The 18,547-nt window shown below is 40.7% G+C and overlaps 1 protein-coding gene across 2 annotated transcripts in view; it reads left to right on the top strand.

Annotated features, from left to right (window-relative positions):
• Window positions 1-18,547, top strand: part of camkmt (calmodulin-lysine N-methyltransferase) — a 121,242-nt gene that overhangs the window by 69,337 nt on the left and 33,358 nt on the right. For both annotated transcript variants that reach the window (XM_030747477.1, XM_030747478.1), the window contains exons 4-6: window positions 13,403-13,463; window positions 14,855-14,906; window positions 18,306-18,369. In XM_030747477.1, the coding sequence (XP_030603337.1) occupies window positions 13,403-13,463; window positions 14,855-14,906; window positions 18,306-18,369 (177 nt within the window). The remainder of the gene's footprint in view (window positions 1-13,402; window positions 13,464-14,854; window positions 14,907-18,305; window positions 18,370-18,547) is intronic.

The following is an 18,547-nucleotide window of genomic DNA, read 5'->3' as shown; positions in this document are numbered from 1 at the left end:
TGTGTGATTCCAAAACTCCACCCATAAAAGGCCAAATCCATTCAAATATAAAATCTGTCTGATCACCCCTTCAGGGGCATTTCCTTGTGCACTTATGAAGAGCCTTTAGTGCTTTTGCTACTTTTAGATTGTTCTTGCAATTTCCTCCACTGTGTGAAAATGGCAACCCTTCAACTTGAATTTCATTTTAGGGCAGTCGCATGAACCAAGTCTTGTCAGTAGGATGGCTTAAGAGGGAAGATTGAAAAGGCGGGGGTTTTCCTGGCCAATACAGCACAATGTGCTGTGAGTGGTCACAATGCCACGTGTTGAATGTTCTTATTTAGATACCTCAGATGCTGGAGTAGCAGTCAGAACTGTTAGCTCAAAATTGAGGGACAAATTCACAGTGGACAATCCTGTGGATGTTTTAAAAAAAACAAAGACGAAGAAGAAGACGACAATGGGAATGCTCTTAGTTGTATCAGTGATGTCTCCTTCAGGCTTGGATGTCAACTGACTGAAGACGGGTGTCTGTGCTGTAATCGGAGACTCTGCTCTCATCACTAGTGATGGTCCTCAGAATGAAAGTCGAGTCAGGTTCAATGTAGATTTGGTAAGATAATTCAAGTCAGCAGTAATGCCACTCAGTTACGCCAATCGGACGTCACGAAAGTTAATATTCAATTGGTGTGTAACTTCTCTGGGCTCCTTCCCCCCAATCGGACCAGGAGTGACGTGTTCTCCTTGAATTGCTGTCTGTCTGAGTGGTGTCCAAAAAACAATGTGGCCTTTATAGATAATTGGGAAAGTTTCTGGGGAAAACCTGGTCTTGTTAGGAGAGACAGCATCCATCCCACTTTGGATGGAGCAGCTCTCATTTCTAGAAATCTGGCTGAATTTATTAACCCCCCCCCCCCCCCCCCCCCCCCCCCAAAAAAAAAAAAAACATGACTACCCAGGGTTGAGGCCAGGATGCAGAGTTGCAGTAGCTCTCTGAAGCTTCTGTCCTCCTGCCATCCCCCCAAAACCCCATCCTCATAGAGTCGGTGCCTGCTCCCAGACCACCAAAAACTAGCGAACAACTTAAGCATAAAAATTCGAAACGAAAGAACAACGCAGCATCCTCAGCTGCGCCAAAGAGTAAAACAGTTAAATGCGGATTATTAAACATTGGGTCTCTCTTCTAAGTCCCTGTTAGTAAATGATTTAATAATTGAGCAACATATTAATTGATCTGCCTAACAGAAACCTGGTTACAGCAGGATAAATGTTAGTTTAAATGAATGAACACCCCCGAGTCACACTGACTGTCAGAATCCCTGAAGCACAGGTCGATGAGGAGGAGTAACAGCGATTTTCCACTCCAGCTTATTAATTAACATAGACCCAGACAGAGTTTTACATCATTTGAAAGCCTGACGCTTAGCCTTGTCCACCCTAGTTGGAAAATTAAAAAAAAAAAAAGTCATTACGAAAAAAAAAAGTTCAAAAATCAGCGATACAGTGAAGCCGCAATAAGTGAACCGCAATAAAGCGAGGGACGACTGTATCTATCAGGTAGTGGGTAATTTTAACATCCATGTAGATGGAAGTAAAATGTCAGTCTCAACGCTGCATTTAATCTATTATTAGATTCAGTTGGCTTCTCTCAAAATGTAAATGAGCCCACCCACCACTCACACTCTCGATCTTGTTCTGACATATGGCATAGTAACTGAAGACTTAACAATATTTCCTGAAAACCCGCTCCTGTCTGATCATTTCTTAATAACATTTACATTTACCTTAATGGCTTACACAGCAGTGGGGACTAAGTTTGGCTGCCCCTCCCTGAGCCTGGTTCTGCTCGAGATTTCTTCCTGTTAAAAGGGAATTCTTCCTTCACACTGTTGCCAAGTGCTTGCTCATAGGGGGGTGTTTTGACTGTTGGGATTTCTCTGTAAATATTGTAGGATCTTTACTTTCAATATAATGCGCCTTGAGGCGACCGTTTGTTGTGTTTTGGCACTATATAAATAAAACTGAATTGAATTGAATGTTTTCTGGTCTGAGGTAATTTTTTTTTTTATCTACATTTAACAAAAACATGGTAAGAGATTTTAAGTTGTGGTCTAAATACATCCAGTGAAATTACTGTAAACACACACACACACACACACACACACACACACACACACACACACACACACACACACACACACACACACACACACACACACACACACACACACACACACACACACACACACAGAGCAAATGACATGGACATAGTGCTTTATCCAAATCACGCACTGCATATTTCTGCACACACTGGGCACTTCTATGAAGTCTTTCTGTTTTTAAAGCAAACCCAACTGGTGAACCAGCTTTTTAAATAACTGCTGTTGTTTGAATATTGTTTTCAATATGAACTGAAGAGAGGACAGAGACGGAGATGGAAATTTCTGTAATTTAAAGACAGAAAAATAAAGAATACACTGATAGTAATCATGTTATTGTATCATTGTGGTTGGTTTCTTTGTATATAACCGCACATTTCTTTTTGAAAATATGGATAATCTTTCTTTCTTTTTTCTTTAGCCCCCCCCCCCCCCCCCCCCCCCCCCCCCCCAAAAAAAAAAAAAATCCCCCACTCTTTCTCTTGTCCTAATTGTTTATACATTAACATTCAAGAAAGTAGATAGCTTGGTGCAGGTGACACCCTGTAATTTGACATCATTGCCTTTCTCCAAGGAAAGAGAGAGATGCAATCTGTGGCAATCTACATTGTGTGTGTGTGTGTGTGTGTGTGTGTGTGAATGTGTGTGTGTGCAGCATAATCTAGGGTTGTCACATGGACCTATGCCACTCTCCCTATGCTAATCAATGAATGAAGCTCTGCAAAGCCAGCTAAACCCAACACCTCGGTGTTGATATGTCTATTAGCCACATGTCAGACCCCCTCTTTGTTTCTGTCTTCTCCTGTCTCATCCCACATTGCATCCAGTTGATTGGTCCTCCTCTCTGTAATTCTCTGCCATGGTGTCTCTCTCACTCTCAATCTGTTTCTTTTTAGACATAGATATACTTCATTCAACTCCTGTCCTGTAAACCTAACTTTCTCTGTGTTCCTGTGCTCACAATGTACTGACAATGCCTGCACACACATATAATTTCATCAAGTGCAAGTTCTCTTCTTGTATTCACTGTCCACAAGGAGTGCAGGCCATGATGGGATAGGTGGTGAAGAAAGCCAGTTCATGATGTTGTTGTCAAGCGTGGTGCATTTGCTTTGACTCCAGCTGTAGCACACTGTTACATTCATTCAGCAATTTAATCCGAAAAGAAAACACACTGCATCCAGCAGCTCAGCTTGGCTTCTTGGCCCATTTTTGTTCTCACCAAACAGAATGATCCTCTAGAAAAGAAAGCAAAACTTGGACTTGAAAAAGTTTATTTAAATTTAAACATTCAAATTAACTTAAATACTGAATGCTTTTTTTTTCTTTTAGTTTGCATAATAAAATATTGACGTTTGTCAAATTTTTGCCTTTTTTTGCTTAATTTTTAATGGCCTCCTACTTTTGTCATATGCAATAATACAACTTCAAAGGTTTATGTACTAAGGTTTTACTAATGGGCACTCCTTATGCTCAGTGTGCTGTCATCATCTGAATCATATTTATCTAATAGATGCCAATTTGTTCATGTAAATGGGGAGTCTTCTTTGCACTCTAAGGTTAATTATGGAGTTCCACAGAGTTCTGTGCTAGGACAAATTCTATTTACATTATGCATACTTCTCTTAGGCAGTATTATTAGAAAGCATTGCATTAATTTTCATTGTTTTGCAGATGATACCCAGCTTTACCTATCAATGAAGCCAGATGACACACTAATTAGTTAAACTGCAGGAATGTCTTAAAGACATAAGGACCTGGTTGAACTCTAATTTCCTGCTTCTAAATTCTTATTGCTATTGTACTCGGCCCTACATGATGTCTAACCAAATACTTACTCTGGATGGCATTACCTGGGCCTCCAGTAACACTGTGAGGAATCTTGGAGTTATCTTCAACCAGGATATGTTCTTCAATGCACATATTAAACAAATATTTAGAACTGCTTTTTTTCTTTTTACTTTTTTTGCATTTGTGCAATATTTCTAACATCCTGTCACAGCGTGATGCTGAAAAGCTAATTCAAGTATTTATTACTTCCAGGCTGGACTATTGTAATTCATTACTATCAGGCTGTCCTAAGAGCTCCCTGAAAAGCCTTCAACTGACTCAAAATACTGCAGCACGAGTACTCACAGGGAGTAGAAACAGAGAGCATATTTCTCCCATATTGACTTCTCTTTATTGGCTCCCTATTAAATCCAGAATTGTATTAAAATGTTTTCTTCTTACATACAGGGTCTTGAATAACCAGGCCCCACCTTATCTTAAAGACTTAGTATAGTACCGTATCACCGCAATAGAGCATTTCACTCTCAGTCTGCTGGCTTACTTGTGCTTCCTCGGATACTTAAGAGTAGAATGGGAGGCAGAGCCTTCAGCTTTCAGGCCCCTCTTCTGTGCAACCAGCTTCCAGTTTGGATTCAGGAGACAGACACCCTCTCTCTATTTTTAAGATTAGGCTTAAAACTTACCTTTTTGATCAAGCTTATAGTTAGGGCTGGATCAGGTGACCCTGAACTATCCCTTAGTTATGCTGCTATAGGCCTAGGCTGTTGGGGGGGGGTTAGGATTCCAATGATGCACTCAGTATTTCCTTTTCATTCACCCCTTTTCACTCTGTTTATATACCACTCTGCATTTAATCATTAATTATTAATCTGTGGCTCTCTTCCACAGTGTGTCTTTTGTCCTGTATGGCATCGCTGTGACAGTGTGTCACACAGGATGCTCAAGACCACAAAATTGGATACATTATAGCAGTGAGGATTTGGATGTTGTATACTCAAGTGTCCCCAGGTGCCAGTTGTGGCCATTGGTAACAGTTTATGCTGCCTGTGACAGTGATGAGGAAAGAGTGATCTGCTGCACATTTAATTCTTCTGTAGTCAATGTCACATTATAATATACAGTAGAATTGCAGAACAAGACCAAGGGAACAGTCTCCATTATTTTTTTTAACTTGTCTGCTCTAGCTATGAAAGCAGACAAAATTTTCTAACATTTAAGATATAATAAGAAACACTTTACTCCCCAAAGTTGGAAAATTAATGTGTTACAGCAGCCAAAACGTGAAAAACAATTAACTCAATAAATAGAGTTTCACAGGGCAAACTAGCTCAAAAATGTAAAAAAACTACATTGAAGAAGAAGGTCAATGAAATAGAAAAAGAAGTGTAAAGGCAAATCAAATCAACATCTAAATATAATACGAAAAGGAGCTTAAGTATAAAGTAAATGCAGGCATTTTCCATGCCACAGCAACAATATAAATACAGGTTGTGACACGGTATATTGCATCTACTTCACTTATGGTTTAAAAACTATAAGAGGTTGAAACTCCACTGGTACTATAGAATAACAGCAAGTTGTTTCTTTTAGGAGTCCTTTGGAAATTGGTGAATCTGTGCCAGAAATGTCTACTGGGTTAAAAACTATTACAGTAAAAAAAAAAAAAAAAAAACACACTAACAGAGAAACCCATCCTCTGAGCAGACACATTAAAGACACTAAGAAAAAGGTGTTTGATGTCTGTATTTTTCCCGTGTGGCCTTCAGTCATATGCTACCTCTCTAAATTGGCACTCATTCATCACATCTTTGAGAACCCCTGCTGTATACTGAGGCTCTGCTCTATGATATCACTCCTGCTGCAGTGCTGTCCTCTGTAACCGCAACCACCACCAGATGAGATTCAAGAAAAGAATCTTTCATGTGGACACAAATTCTGATAGACAGGTGGAGGAGAAATAAAGAGATGCAGACATGCATTTGTTTTAATGCTTTTGCAAGCTTTAAGACAAATGCACAGCGGGCAGAGAACTGTGCAGGCAGTTACAGTATTGGAGCAGTTAGACAGGCAGTCAGCCCTGGCATTTTGCCGCAGATAAGTAAGCTATCAGAAGAGGGGGATAAATAGCAGAGTAAAGATTGGTCCCAGCCCCCTCAGAGAGGAGCGGGGGGCCACAATGCAGGCGTGGTGGGCAGATAGCCCCCTGCTCTCATTATACTCTGCCTAATCCAAAACGATGTTTACTCAGCGAGAGAGAGAGAGGGAGAAGGGCCATGCTTATCGAAGCTCCGCACAGTCCTTCTAGCGTGTGTGTGAGTGCATGTTTGTGTGCATGTGCGGGTGTGTGTTTGTGAGTGCATGCTAAAATGAGCCTATTCCAATGGAAAAAGGGATCAGGAGTGTCTCCAAGGCGGACTCTGTTGGCTAGAATGTCGATGCTTATCACACACCGCCTGGCTCTTCTGGTGAAAGGCGAATAGGCTATCTAAACTGCCTATTCACAGCATGTGTATTTACCATAGCAGCATGGCAGAATGATCATTTTGTAATTGCTATTAATATTAACATACTGCTATTAACAGTTCAAGCTTTTATAAAGCTGCATCTAATCTGATTTGTCAGGGGATGAAGGTCTAAAAGGGGCATAAATCATTGGGCTCTTTTTTTTTTTTTTTTTTTTTTTTTTTGCTTTTTAAAATGCTAGAAAACAAAATTGTAGTATTTGTTCTTTTTGTTCTTTAACCCTGTTGATGTGCAGCTTTTCTGCTTCCAAACACTTGACAGTATTTGGCACCCACTTTATAGATTACGTGAAGACTCCTAAGGTTGAAGAGTCTTTATAATATTTTTTCCTTAGTGGCAGTTCTCGTTACTGAATGCAGTTTGTTTTTGTTAGTAAGACAAAAACAGCAATAAGAAGAAATCTAATACTATGTAAACTGCACTATTCAATTAAATTAATTCATTTTATTTATGAACCAATTCACAGTAACAACCACATCAAGGCACTTTATATTATGAGGCCAAAACCTTACAATAATAGAGAGAGACACAATCAGATGATCCCCTATGAGTGAGCATTTGGTGACAGTGGGGAGGAAGAACTCCCTTTTTAACAGGAAGTGACCTCTGGGACAGCCCTGCTCAGGGAGGGTTTTAATTTAAAACTTGTATGAGGTACTGGTGAAATGTACCTTAAGAGAGCAGCATGACATTCAAAAAAAAAAGCACATTGTTATATATATTTAAATGTTGGTCCATTATTGCATGGTGCTTTTGAAAGCACTGTTTTGTTATTTGAAGCCAAAATGCAGTCAGTGTTAATCTTTATTGAGGACATTTTTTAAGTATCATAGTGTATTGTAAAGGGTTTATTGTGACTCTGTAATCCACAGCTGGTAATACAAACTAGAAGCAGCAGTCAGCTTACTCGTGTATCACTGTGGTGCCATATACATGCAGAGGTGCCCATACTCACTAATGCTTGCACTTTTCCGTTTGTCCACAATCTTTGTTATTCTGTCTCTGTTTTAACATTTTTTTTCTCCTTCTCTTGCTCTCTCTCTTTGTCTCTCTCTCTCTCTCTCTCTCTCTCTCACACACATACACCCAAACAGAGAGCACACACACATGCACACAGCTATGTGGTCTTATGAACTGTGTTTACCCTGCCTAGGCTGGCTGGGGTAATCCTGGCCTCCACTAAAGTGGCCGTGTGAGAGGACAGATTGTCAGTTGATCATGGCCAGCCGAGAGCCTTATCCCTTATTGGATCGGCCATGGAGGAGGCTTAGGAATTATCTGAGGCTTCGCTTAATGTGGAGACAGATCACCACCAGAGAGCCACAGAGTCTGAAGACACACTAGGCCTGAGGGGAGAGAAAGACACTGTGTGTGTGTGTGTGTGTGTATAAGGGAGTAACACAGAGGTGTCTGTATCAGTATGTAGTAGTGTGTGTGTGCACAAAGCAAAATCATGGCCCACTTAACCCCCATCTTGACACCCCCACTACCTCCCACCCCTGGTCTATTTTATATCATCCATCCCTCTCTTCCTTACCGCTCTCCCTCCTATTTCTTCTCTCATTCCCACACCTCTCTTTCTCCTTCTCGCTCCTCTCTGCCTCATCCTGGAAGCTCTGTCTCTTCATCACTGCTTCATTTTCTTCCTTTTCTCACTATCTACTCCTTCCTCAACAGATGCTTTACACCCCATCTTTTATTTTGCTCTGAGCTGACTTTCTTTTCTTATTATTTCTTAACTTTCTCCCTCTTCTTTCCCATATTGACGTCTTCTTCTTGCAGCACCAGTCCAAACTTTAGGCTGGCACTGTATTTCTTCTTAGCCAGTTCATTTCACTGCTCTTTTACAGTCCTCATTCTCCCAATAATATCCCTCGCAACTCCATTCATCATCTTCTTCTTATGCATCCTCCTGTTTTCCCCTCATTTTATCTTTCACTCATGCTTTCCTCTCGATAGCCTTATAAAGCAGCATTCTGTCCCCAGCAGGAAACCCGGTAGAGGCAGATGAAAGAAATGTGGAAACAAAGTAAAAAGAAAGCGAGCTAAATTTCTGCTTGTTAAGGAAAACTGTATACCAGTCTGTCATATCTCATCACACTCCATGTTGCAAAGAAACACACACACACACACACACACACACACACACACACACACACACACACACACACACACACACACACACACACACACACACACACACACACACACACACACACCAGTATATGATTCAGGTGTTTGGTTTATAAGTAACTGACCTTTGTGATGCTAAAAGCTAAAGACAGACAACCTGACTGCCTGAAAAGTGCTTAAACTTAGTGAACATTTAAACAGTCTGAGAAACAGTAATCTATTGTTTTCAGCACAAGCTAACTTAAGCAGATCTTGTTATCTTTGAAATGAAAGTGTTCGGGCTGTGTTTAATTAATTCTTGGTACTGAGAACACAGTAACAGCCTCATCTCAAGCACTGTTAGCTTATCTTGGCTTAGTTAGATAGTATGATAATACCTGGATCCCCTTTGAGATACTTGAAATAGCCCTTTAGCAAATCACATCTGTTGCTGTTGGTATCCTGGCCTCAAAATACTTTGGCATGCCTCAAGATGTTACAGAGGACACAGGCAGGGAAAGCATACCTGGTTTACCAGGTTACTTTTCTTGGATAGGCAGCACCAAGAAAACAGCAGGATAGATGGCTAATTCTATCCCTGTGCGTGTGATTACTGACTGAAGCCAGATTAGCGCTGCCGTAAGTCGTGTAGTACCTAGGTTCAGTTAGTGGTCACCAGAATGAAGATGACATCAACACAACCAACATTTCAGAGACGTTCAGCAGAACTTTTACCCACAGGACTGTTAACACAGTGTGTATCTTATTTTATAAAACGGAGGGTTATGATTGCAATGAGGCATGTCTTTAGACAAAGTTTTAATCATAATATAAAATCAATGTAGTAGCAGCAAACACTTTACAACACCCATATTGCAAAATAACTTTAAAAACTGTTATATAAAAGCTTGATTAATGTGGGGACAAATGAATTTTTAAAGCGATTCAGCCTGCATTTTGGGGCCAGAAGGCAAGAGCTAATACTCAGGATGGAGGATATGCGATGAGTCTGACAGAACTTTTCCTGTTTGTGCCTTAGCAAGTTGGGTGGATAAATAATTACATTAAGAATCAAATGCAAATGCAAACTGCTACACTTGCAGCAGCTGTGCAAAGTCAAGGAAATAGGTCCAGTGACTTATTGAAATTCAATTCAATTCAATTCAATTTTATTTATATAGCGCCAAATCACAACAAACTGTCGCCTCAAGGCGCTTTGTATTGTGGGTAAAGACCCTACAATAATACAGAGAAAACCCAACAGTCAAAACGACCCCCTATGAGCAAGCACTTGGCGACAGTGGAAAGGAAAAACTCCCTTTTAACAGGAAGAAACCTCCAGCAGAACCAGGCTCAGGGAGGGGCAGTCATCTGCCGCGACCGGTTGGGCTGAGGGGAGAGAAAGACATGCTGTGGAAGAGAGCCAGAGATTAATAATTAATGATTAAATGCAGAGTGGAGTATAAACAAAGTAAATAAGGTGAATGAGAAACAGTGCATTATGTGAACCCCCCAGCAGACTAGGCCTATAGCAGCATAACTAAGGGATGGTTCAGGGTCACCTGATCCAGCCCTAACTATAAGCTTTATCATAAAGGAAAGTTTTATGAAAACATAAATGGAAATGTATTATATTAGACAAAAACAGAGTTTGTACAGTTCGAATGTGCTTGAAAGTCAATATTTGGTATGATCACATAAATTCCTCAACACAGCCTGAACTCTCTGAGGCAGCTTTCTTGTAATTTCTTTAAGTAGTCTTCAGGAATAGTTCTCCAGGCTTCTTGAAGGACATTGAAAGCTGTTCTTTGGATGTTGGCTTCCTTTTGTTCTCTTCTCTGTCAAGATGATCCCTGCACTTTCATTTACAGAAGTAAAACCGGGAAGTTTGATGTATGCATTGACACTTTGAAAACAGCAATTTTTAGATGAGAAAACTGATTAATGTTAACTTTTTAGGCACCCCATGTTTAAGTAACCACATAACAACTCACAGGTGAGTTAATGATCCTGCCGCACACGATCCCATAGCCACACATATGGTTTTCAGGATAACACTGCTGACAAGATTTAGTTCCTGACACACACACACACACACACACACACACACACACACACACACACACACACACACACACACACACACACACACACACACACACACACACACACACCTTGTGCTGCTTTCTTACTTCATCTAGTAATTGAAGGTGGGAAATAATTTCATTATCCTGAGTAGGAAGAGTAATCTGTTCTCTGCTCCTGATCCCTTCATTTCCTACAGTGCACCTCGACCTAGGAGGCACACACACAAAAACAGACACCACATACTTATCACACATGCAAGCACACACAGTTCTTATCACCTTGGGCTATTAATGTTATTGGAGTTGGGGATTAACCATCAGATTCACATATTGCTTTACAAAGCTTTATTACTTAGTCCTGTCTTGCTCTCTCACACACATATACACACTCTTGCACACACAAATAGGTACGTAACTTTGTATGAATAAACTTTATTTGGGAGTGTGGGCAACAGAGGACTGAGACAGTAAAAGTGATAGAAATGAGGATTTTATATTATTGTGACTGAACTGAACTCTTAGGTACAGTTTTAACTGTTATTATTTTCTTTATAGCATAATGACAGATAGTCTTTTAGGGTGTAAAAACTACTCATGATTCAAATATATGATCAGAAGCCACCACCAGAGGAAACAGCAGATGAAAGTGTGAGGACCCTCATTTTTTCTTCAGCTTTTAGTATCATACCTAGTTTAATGTTACATTACCACCCTCTACTGTTCATCTGTCCAAGATGTTCTGGGTGACCCTTTATGTCAAATGTCATCTGTTGACATAGAGGGAAGGGGCTAAACTGTCATTTGATGGGGCAAAGGTCTGTGTTCGCATGCTATTAAATTTCATGTGAGCACACAATCAGAAAGGACAGGATCAAAGTTGAAGGGAGAATTGACATGACAGACAGACAATACCCAACACAGTGCATATTTTTCACCATTAAGGGATACTACTGGTGTAATTCTCCCTTTTTTTTTTTTCTTTTTTTATGGTTGTCACCAAATCAAAGATACACTCACAATGAGCTGCACCGTTGCTTTAGCTGACCCTTTCTTTATTGAACTGACCTCAATCTGCAGCTGTAAATACTCACAATATGATACAAGAATGTTTATCATGTGAAAATTGTACCATAAAAATGCATCATTTTCCCTTTTTAAACTTGTGATCCTGAGTTTTATGTCTTCATAAAATGGCTAACACATTGTTGGATTTGAACTTTTAATTGTACTTGTTGATAATAGAAAAATGAAATATTAAGAAATAAGAAAATATCACAGAATAGTTTGCATAACAAGTTCCAACATTGCTCTACCATTGCTGCACAGGCCAGAGTGTCATCTGACAACATAAAGTTTTCCATACTGTGTGACAAGCAAGAGCTTGAGGAGTAACAGATGAAATTTAAAATGTCACCGTATTTCAGCCTTATATGTCTTGACACTTTCTAGACACAAAGTGTATCTACTCTGGCTGTCAATGTATTTTTATGTGTGTGTATGTGTGTGTGTGTGTGTGTGTGTGTGTGTGTGCGTGTATATGAGTGTGTGCCAGGCCAAGATGTAGAAAGCCTGTTTTTTTTTTCTAATGGGGGAAAGGAATATTTGGACATTTTATCAATAGGCATTATTAAATCCTGCTTGCTTGAGCTAATCTTGGCGGACTGGAGCGAGAGGAAAGAGAGAGAGTTAGAGAGAGAGCGAGCGAGAGAGGTAGATGCAGAGAGGGCAAGTGAGAGAGCAGTGATGTCTGCCCCATGAGGTGAACAGAGACCGCCTGTAAGCTGCTTATTATATCGACCACCACCTTTTCTCTCCCCTCCTCCTCCGTCCCTCCCCTCCCCAGTTTTCTCTCGTTACCTCGCTCATTTTCTATCTCTATATCCCTCGCTTGCTTGCTTTCTGAAACTCGCTCTATATCCCCTCATTCTCTATTTTAAACAACTCCCTCATATAAACACACACATGCACACACGCACACGGATTCATATGTACACACACACACACACACACACACACACACACACACACACACACACACACACACACACACACACACACACACACACACACACACACAGACAGCACCAAGGCAAACCTTCTTGTTCAAAGCCAGAAGCAAAAAGCTGAAGTTTTATTCAAATGACTGTTTACTTCTTCTACTGCCAAGATGTGTGTATTTGTCACCGGGTATATATGTGTATGCTGAGAGAGAGGGGAAATAGTACAGAGCATGCAAGTGTGCGTGTTTTAGTGTGTGTTACATGCACGGCAGAAGGAGAAGGGCTGACAGTAGGTGATAAGCCAGACAGGCCTGCACGCTGTGATTATCACCCACTGGACCCCCTGTCACATACACAGACACACACACGCGCGCGCGGACATTCAGGCACACACACACACTTGCATTCACAGTGCCCAATGTGAGAGTGTGTGGCAAGGATTTAGGATAGACAGACGTACAGACAGACAAACAGTCAGAGAAGCCTTGGATCACAGGCAAGGTGGAAACCACAAGAGAAGCAAATGAACAGAGACTGAGGGAAAAAAAAAAAAAACAATGCATCCAATTATCTTTCACTGAACACTCATTGTTTTTTATTTGGGTTTTATATATCAATATTAATGTCTTGTGATGTTTAGTCACAGAAATCAAAGCATTTTGTCACTGTAGATATACTAGATATACGTGTGTAAAATGTAACATCAGTCAGGCATTGTAAAAAAACATGGTCTCTTTCTCTGATATAGGTGTGTGGCCATCTGAAGAGGTGATGGCGCATTACTGCCTGCAGAAACGTCACATGTTCAAGTGAGTTTGTTCCTCTTTTTAAAGCTGCTCACTTCATCGTCAAAAGACTCAACTGTTTCACCGAATGCACACTCACGGGAGAGATTTGTTACGTAATGTTACATTTCAATTTCTGTCATCTCATTCAGATTTTCCAAAACATATCACAATTAAAAGTTTGCATTTTGTTTGTGACAGTATGACACCAATAAAATATTTACAGCTTAAACATTAAAACATTTTTTACTGTAAACAAATGAGGCATTAAGAAAGATGTTCCACAGCATATGTAATTGCCTACATTCAACCATATTTTTCCACATGAATACCCTCTGTATTCTTCCTCTGCAAACTTTTTGAAAGCAATACATTTTTTTTTTTGGCACTGACAGATTGTTAAGCTACAAAAGAGAAATAATCGAAATCTGACTTTTAAATATTTCTACTCTTCATTAAAATTAAGGAGAAAATTGAAAATACAAATCAACAGCAGGAAGGTAAAGTAGAATTGGGAAAGGTAACACATTTATGATATCAGAATATTTCTGCTGTTCTACATTAAGATTTTAGGTAATATTTTAATCGACCTTTTAACAGTAGTTTAGAAGTTCATAAATGTAGTTGGCAGAAAACCAGCCAGCACCACAGCCTTTCTGAAAGTCCCTCTAATGTAAATGTGACTGGGACCTGCAGTAAATGCTTGGACCTCGTGTCAGTCTGCACCTTTCTGTGTCACACCGTGTTGTTCTCTGCTGCTCTTTCCCCTGCTCTTGTCTGCTGAGCGTTGGCCTGCCCTGTGGCACAGGGCTGAAAAGCACCGAGGCACTTTTGATTTCCACTCAAGGTGGAACGTCACCCTTTGATTTCCTGTTTTAACATTCAAGAGGCGGGAGGCAAGGAAGAGAGGGGTATTGATCAGAGCAGCGAAGTGAAGGTCAGCAGGAGAGGGAGGGAGGTGGGGGGGGATGAAAGAGGACAGTGGTAGAGATGGAGGGGAAGGGAGATGAAAGAAGGAAGAGGATGGAGAGAGGGGTTGAATGAGCATCCAAGCTACAGGACTCTGTGTGTGTGTGTGTGTGTGTGTGTGTGTGTGTGTGTGTGTGTGTGTGTGTGTGTGTGTGTGCGTGTGTGTGTGTGTGCGCGCGCGCTCGCGGATGTGTGTGTTCCTCAGATTTCCCGCTGATTGAGCTTGTGCTTCTCAGTGTTCAATATTCAGCTTTCAGGTTGATGGTTGAATTGATATTTCTTGCCCTGCTGTGTTTACTGTGTGTGTGTGTGTGTGTGTATCTACATCTGTGTGCATCTGCTGAACAGTATATACTCAAGTGTGTGTTTTAGTACTAAACTGCTGGTTTGGCTCAGCAAAGTGAATCTCACTCCAACTTGCCTCTCTCTTTTCCTCTGTCTCTCAGGGGTGCAGTGTGTGAGCTAGGAGGAGGTATGACTTGTCTTGGTGGGCTCATGGTAAGTGAGGCACACACACATATTTCTGTGAGGAAAAATAGCTCGGCTTCCCTAATGAAACCAACCCTCACCGATCAATACGCACACAGCATGCACACGGAGTATCCATACCTATTCAAACACGATCATTCACTGCTTGTGGGCATCTGTGTGAGTTTGTATATTTGCATGACTTCATAAGCATATGCACGCAAACTCTCTCCTTGTATAATATTAATTAAGTTAATCTCTACTGTTTAGTATTTGCAGCCATATTAACAAAATATCTAATGCCTTTGTTTGGCTTCAAAGTGGCTGGGCATCTTCACAGTATGTCCATACTGTCATTTAGAGGGACTGAGCCGTTAGAATCTAATAAATTTGGCCCAAAATTATTCAGTACCAGTTTATAGATGTAATTTCCATTGAGATTTCTATGCAGTTTGCATGTCCTCCCTGTGCTCGTGCAGGTTTTCTCCAGGAGCTGTGGTTTCTCCCACAGTCAAAAGCATACTAGATTGATGCAGCCTGCCCAGGACCCTGCCAAAAAGATTCAAAATTTTATGTTAATTAAAAAAAAAAAAAAAAAATCCATTGAGTTCCATACCTCTAAATTGTAGCACAGCATAGTTTCTGTTACATGGAGACTTTTATGAATTTTATAAATCTGAGAAAGAGTAAGATGTGAAAGTTGTGAAAACGGTTCTTATGGTAATATAATTTAAGGATAAGCTAAGCATAATATATGCAATTTCAGTATGTGTGTCAGCACAAATACTCAATCACACTGCAACCCAGGTATCAACACACACACACACACACACACACACACACACACACACACACACACCCACACACACACACACACACACACACACACACACACACACTCTGCAGGTGTGCTGCAGTCTGTCAGCTGTAGGGTTTATTAGCCAGGGCCTTAAGGGCTCCTCCACATAGCAGGCGTCAGCGTCTCATCGATCTGTTAGATGCCATTCTCTATGCGTGTGTACGCACGCATGCACACGTGTGCGAGTGCGTGTGCACGTGCATGCGTGTTTGTGTGTGAGTGTTTGAAAGCTGGGTTTTATCTCTTGGCAGTCAATACACCATGTTTTGACATTGGTGACTTGAGATGGAATCCTTCCTTCACACCTCGCCTTCTCCTCATCCCTCCTTCATCTGTCACAGACACCACATTCACCACATGTTGTCCCTGTGAGCACTGCTTTTTGTCCCGCTCCTTTATTCATAGTTTGCATTCTGTATAATTATTATGCTCCAGTTTTAAACCTCTTTTCCCCCAAAATGTTTGTACATTGTAACTGCAAATAAAACTGAATACAGTGATTTTAAATTTGGTGCTGACATGTTTCAGAAACGTTTGTGACAAAGGCATGGTGTACTGTACCACTGTGGTGCATCCCTTTGTCTTTTAACAAAACTAACAGTACCTGTTAACTTGCTGCTGGCCAAATCAGCACTCCAAAACCAGCTTATACAGTTCATGTCTTCACAGATGTGTGAAAGGGACAGATGAATTGACACTTTCATTTCAAAAAAAAAAAAAATGTGAAGTTAGTTGTTACAGTTTTGGTTTGCCAAACGTGAACAGTTAGAGCTACGCCATGAGCTGTACCTCATACAGCTCATGTAGCTATACTGTATAGGGTACTTATTTGTGCCAAATTGCTCTAATTTGCAACAAAAATTATATTCCTTCTTTGAGGCATACACATATTTTGACTTTCAGTGCATCTTTTATACGGATATTATTACCGCATCTGTGATGTCCCTTGCAAAAAGCAACAAAATGTCTGCATATAAATCAGGAGAAACATATACCTTATAATCCTAGACTCTGCATTAGATAGTGCTTCCATTTACAGTGCCTCACCAGGGACATTTAAATGTAGCCTCAACCCCAAATAGATCACATAATGCTTCTCCTCTACAGCTGGTTGCGTGCTGTGCTTCACGAGCGATGTTCTCCATCTAAACATCTTTAACACCTTGAAGCTCAAACAGTACTGTATTTACACATACTTGATGGACTTGATTCACATTCATGGCGTTCAAGGCATTTTAACAAAAACTGGACTTTTCTCTGTCCTCAGACTTTCATCTAGTACCAAAAGCAAACACTTTGTTTGGATTTAAATGTCTCAGATTACATAATATGTTGGTTTATGGCCAAATATGGAAGGATGGCATTGTATTTTTACTAATTAGATGTTCTTCACATTGTACAGAATACACATTAAAGTGCAATGTCCAGGTTCTGTGGATTAGATTTAATATCAGATTAATTGCTGGATAACATTTTAATAACCTTTGTTTAGATTAGATTCTTGTTATTATGATACACAGTAGTTTCACTTCACATGTTGTGGTGGTGGTGGTAGGGGGTGACAGGATGCTGCCCGTGGACTGCCGGGTTGGGTTCTTAATCTTTCAGTTCGATGCACTGGTTGACCCTGGAGGTGCCATCCTCTATCTGAGCAGATGGTGGGACATGCAGCACACAGTGACCCCCCTCACACAACCTTCAGGGTCTGAACATGTGTCATGTATGAGTGCCTGTGTTCTGTTTCAGAAATCTTTTTTGGTATACTACATCAGATGCCTTCTTTTTTTTTTTTTGCCATTTCAGTCATAGGATTTGTGTGCACACCACCACAATAACTACTTGCACTTACACTCACCCATGTGTATATGCACATACACACTTCTTAACAGAAATTGACAGCCTGACACACACCCATTGATAAAAAAAAAAAAAGCATCTGCAAAGAAAAGAGAATGTGAAAAGATGAGGTTATAGTAAAGCACACACCTCTCTATCTATATCTCCCTCATGCAGAGACATGCTGCGAAGCGCCAACTCTTTCTTTCCATTCTCTCGTCTCCCTCCATCTCTTTTCTCGTCGTCTCTCGCAGTCTGCACTGCAAAGTTATATGAAGGGCATCAGGCAGGCCTGGCGAGCCGAGTGCAGAGTGACAGCGGCAAACGGAGTGATGGCTCGGCCTGATAAACACCCAGCGTCAAATGAAAAGGCTCTGCGCTTGCCATCATCCCCTGTCACAATGCAATTACTGAACAGAGTGATAGCAAGATAGCAGCCCCCACCGCTAGCCACAATGATAAAAGTATTGACTGATTTGATTGAATGATTAAAATAATGCAGACATAAAAATGGGGTGAAGATAGAGAGCGAAATGGCAGCGAGGAGAGGGAGCAATGGAGAGAAAGGGCGGGGAGGGCCGGGCTGCAAGAGTGAAGCTTTGTAGATATGGTTATGTCATTATTGTGTGTCTGTGTGTTCAGATGTTTGCTACATCTAAGAGTGCTTTTGGTTTTGTTCTTTTGTTCCATGTTGTTTCATTTCTCTGTCTCTTTCCTATCGCTCTGTTTCTCAGGTTGCCATTTGTGCTGACGTGAAGGAAGTTCTGCTATCAGATGGGAATGAGAAGTCCATTCAGAGTATCCTTACATCGTCCTCCCCTCTCCTTCTCTTAGCATCTATCTCTCCATCTCAGCCACATTCCTCTAGCTCATATTTATTTCTCTGCAGTCATATTTCTGTGAATTCTTTTGTCTTTTCTGATGGGGTTTTAAGTACACAGTTTCCCATCACATTCCCATTTATTAATGTAATGTG

The sequence above is a fragment of the Archocentrus centrarchus genome, chromosome 15, assembly GCF_007364275.1.
Source record: "Archocentrus centrarchus isolate MPI-CPG fArcCen1 chromosome 15, fArcCen1, whole genome shotgun sequence".
Taxonomy (NCBI): Eukaryota; Metazoa; Chordata; class Actinopteri; order Cichliformes; family Cichlidae; genus Archocentrus; species Archocentrus centrarchus.
This window is presented reverse-complemented; position numbering and strand designations above follow the sequence as displayed.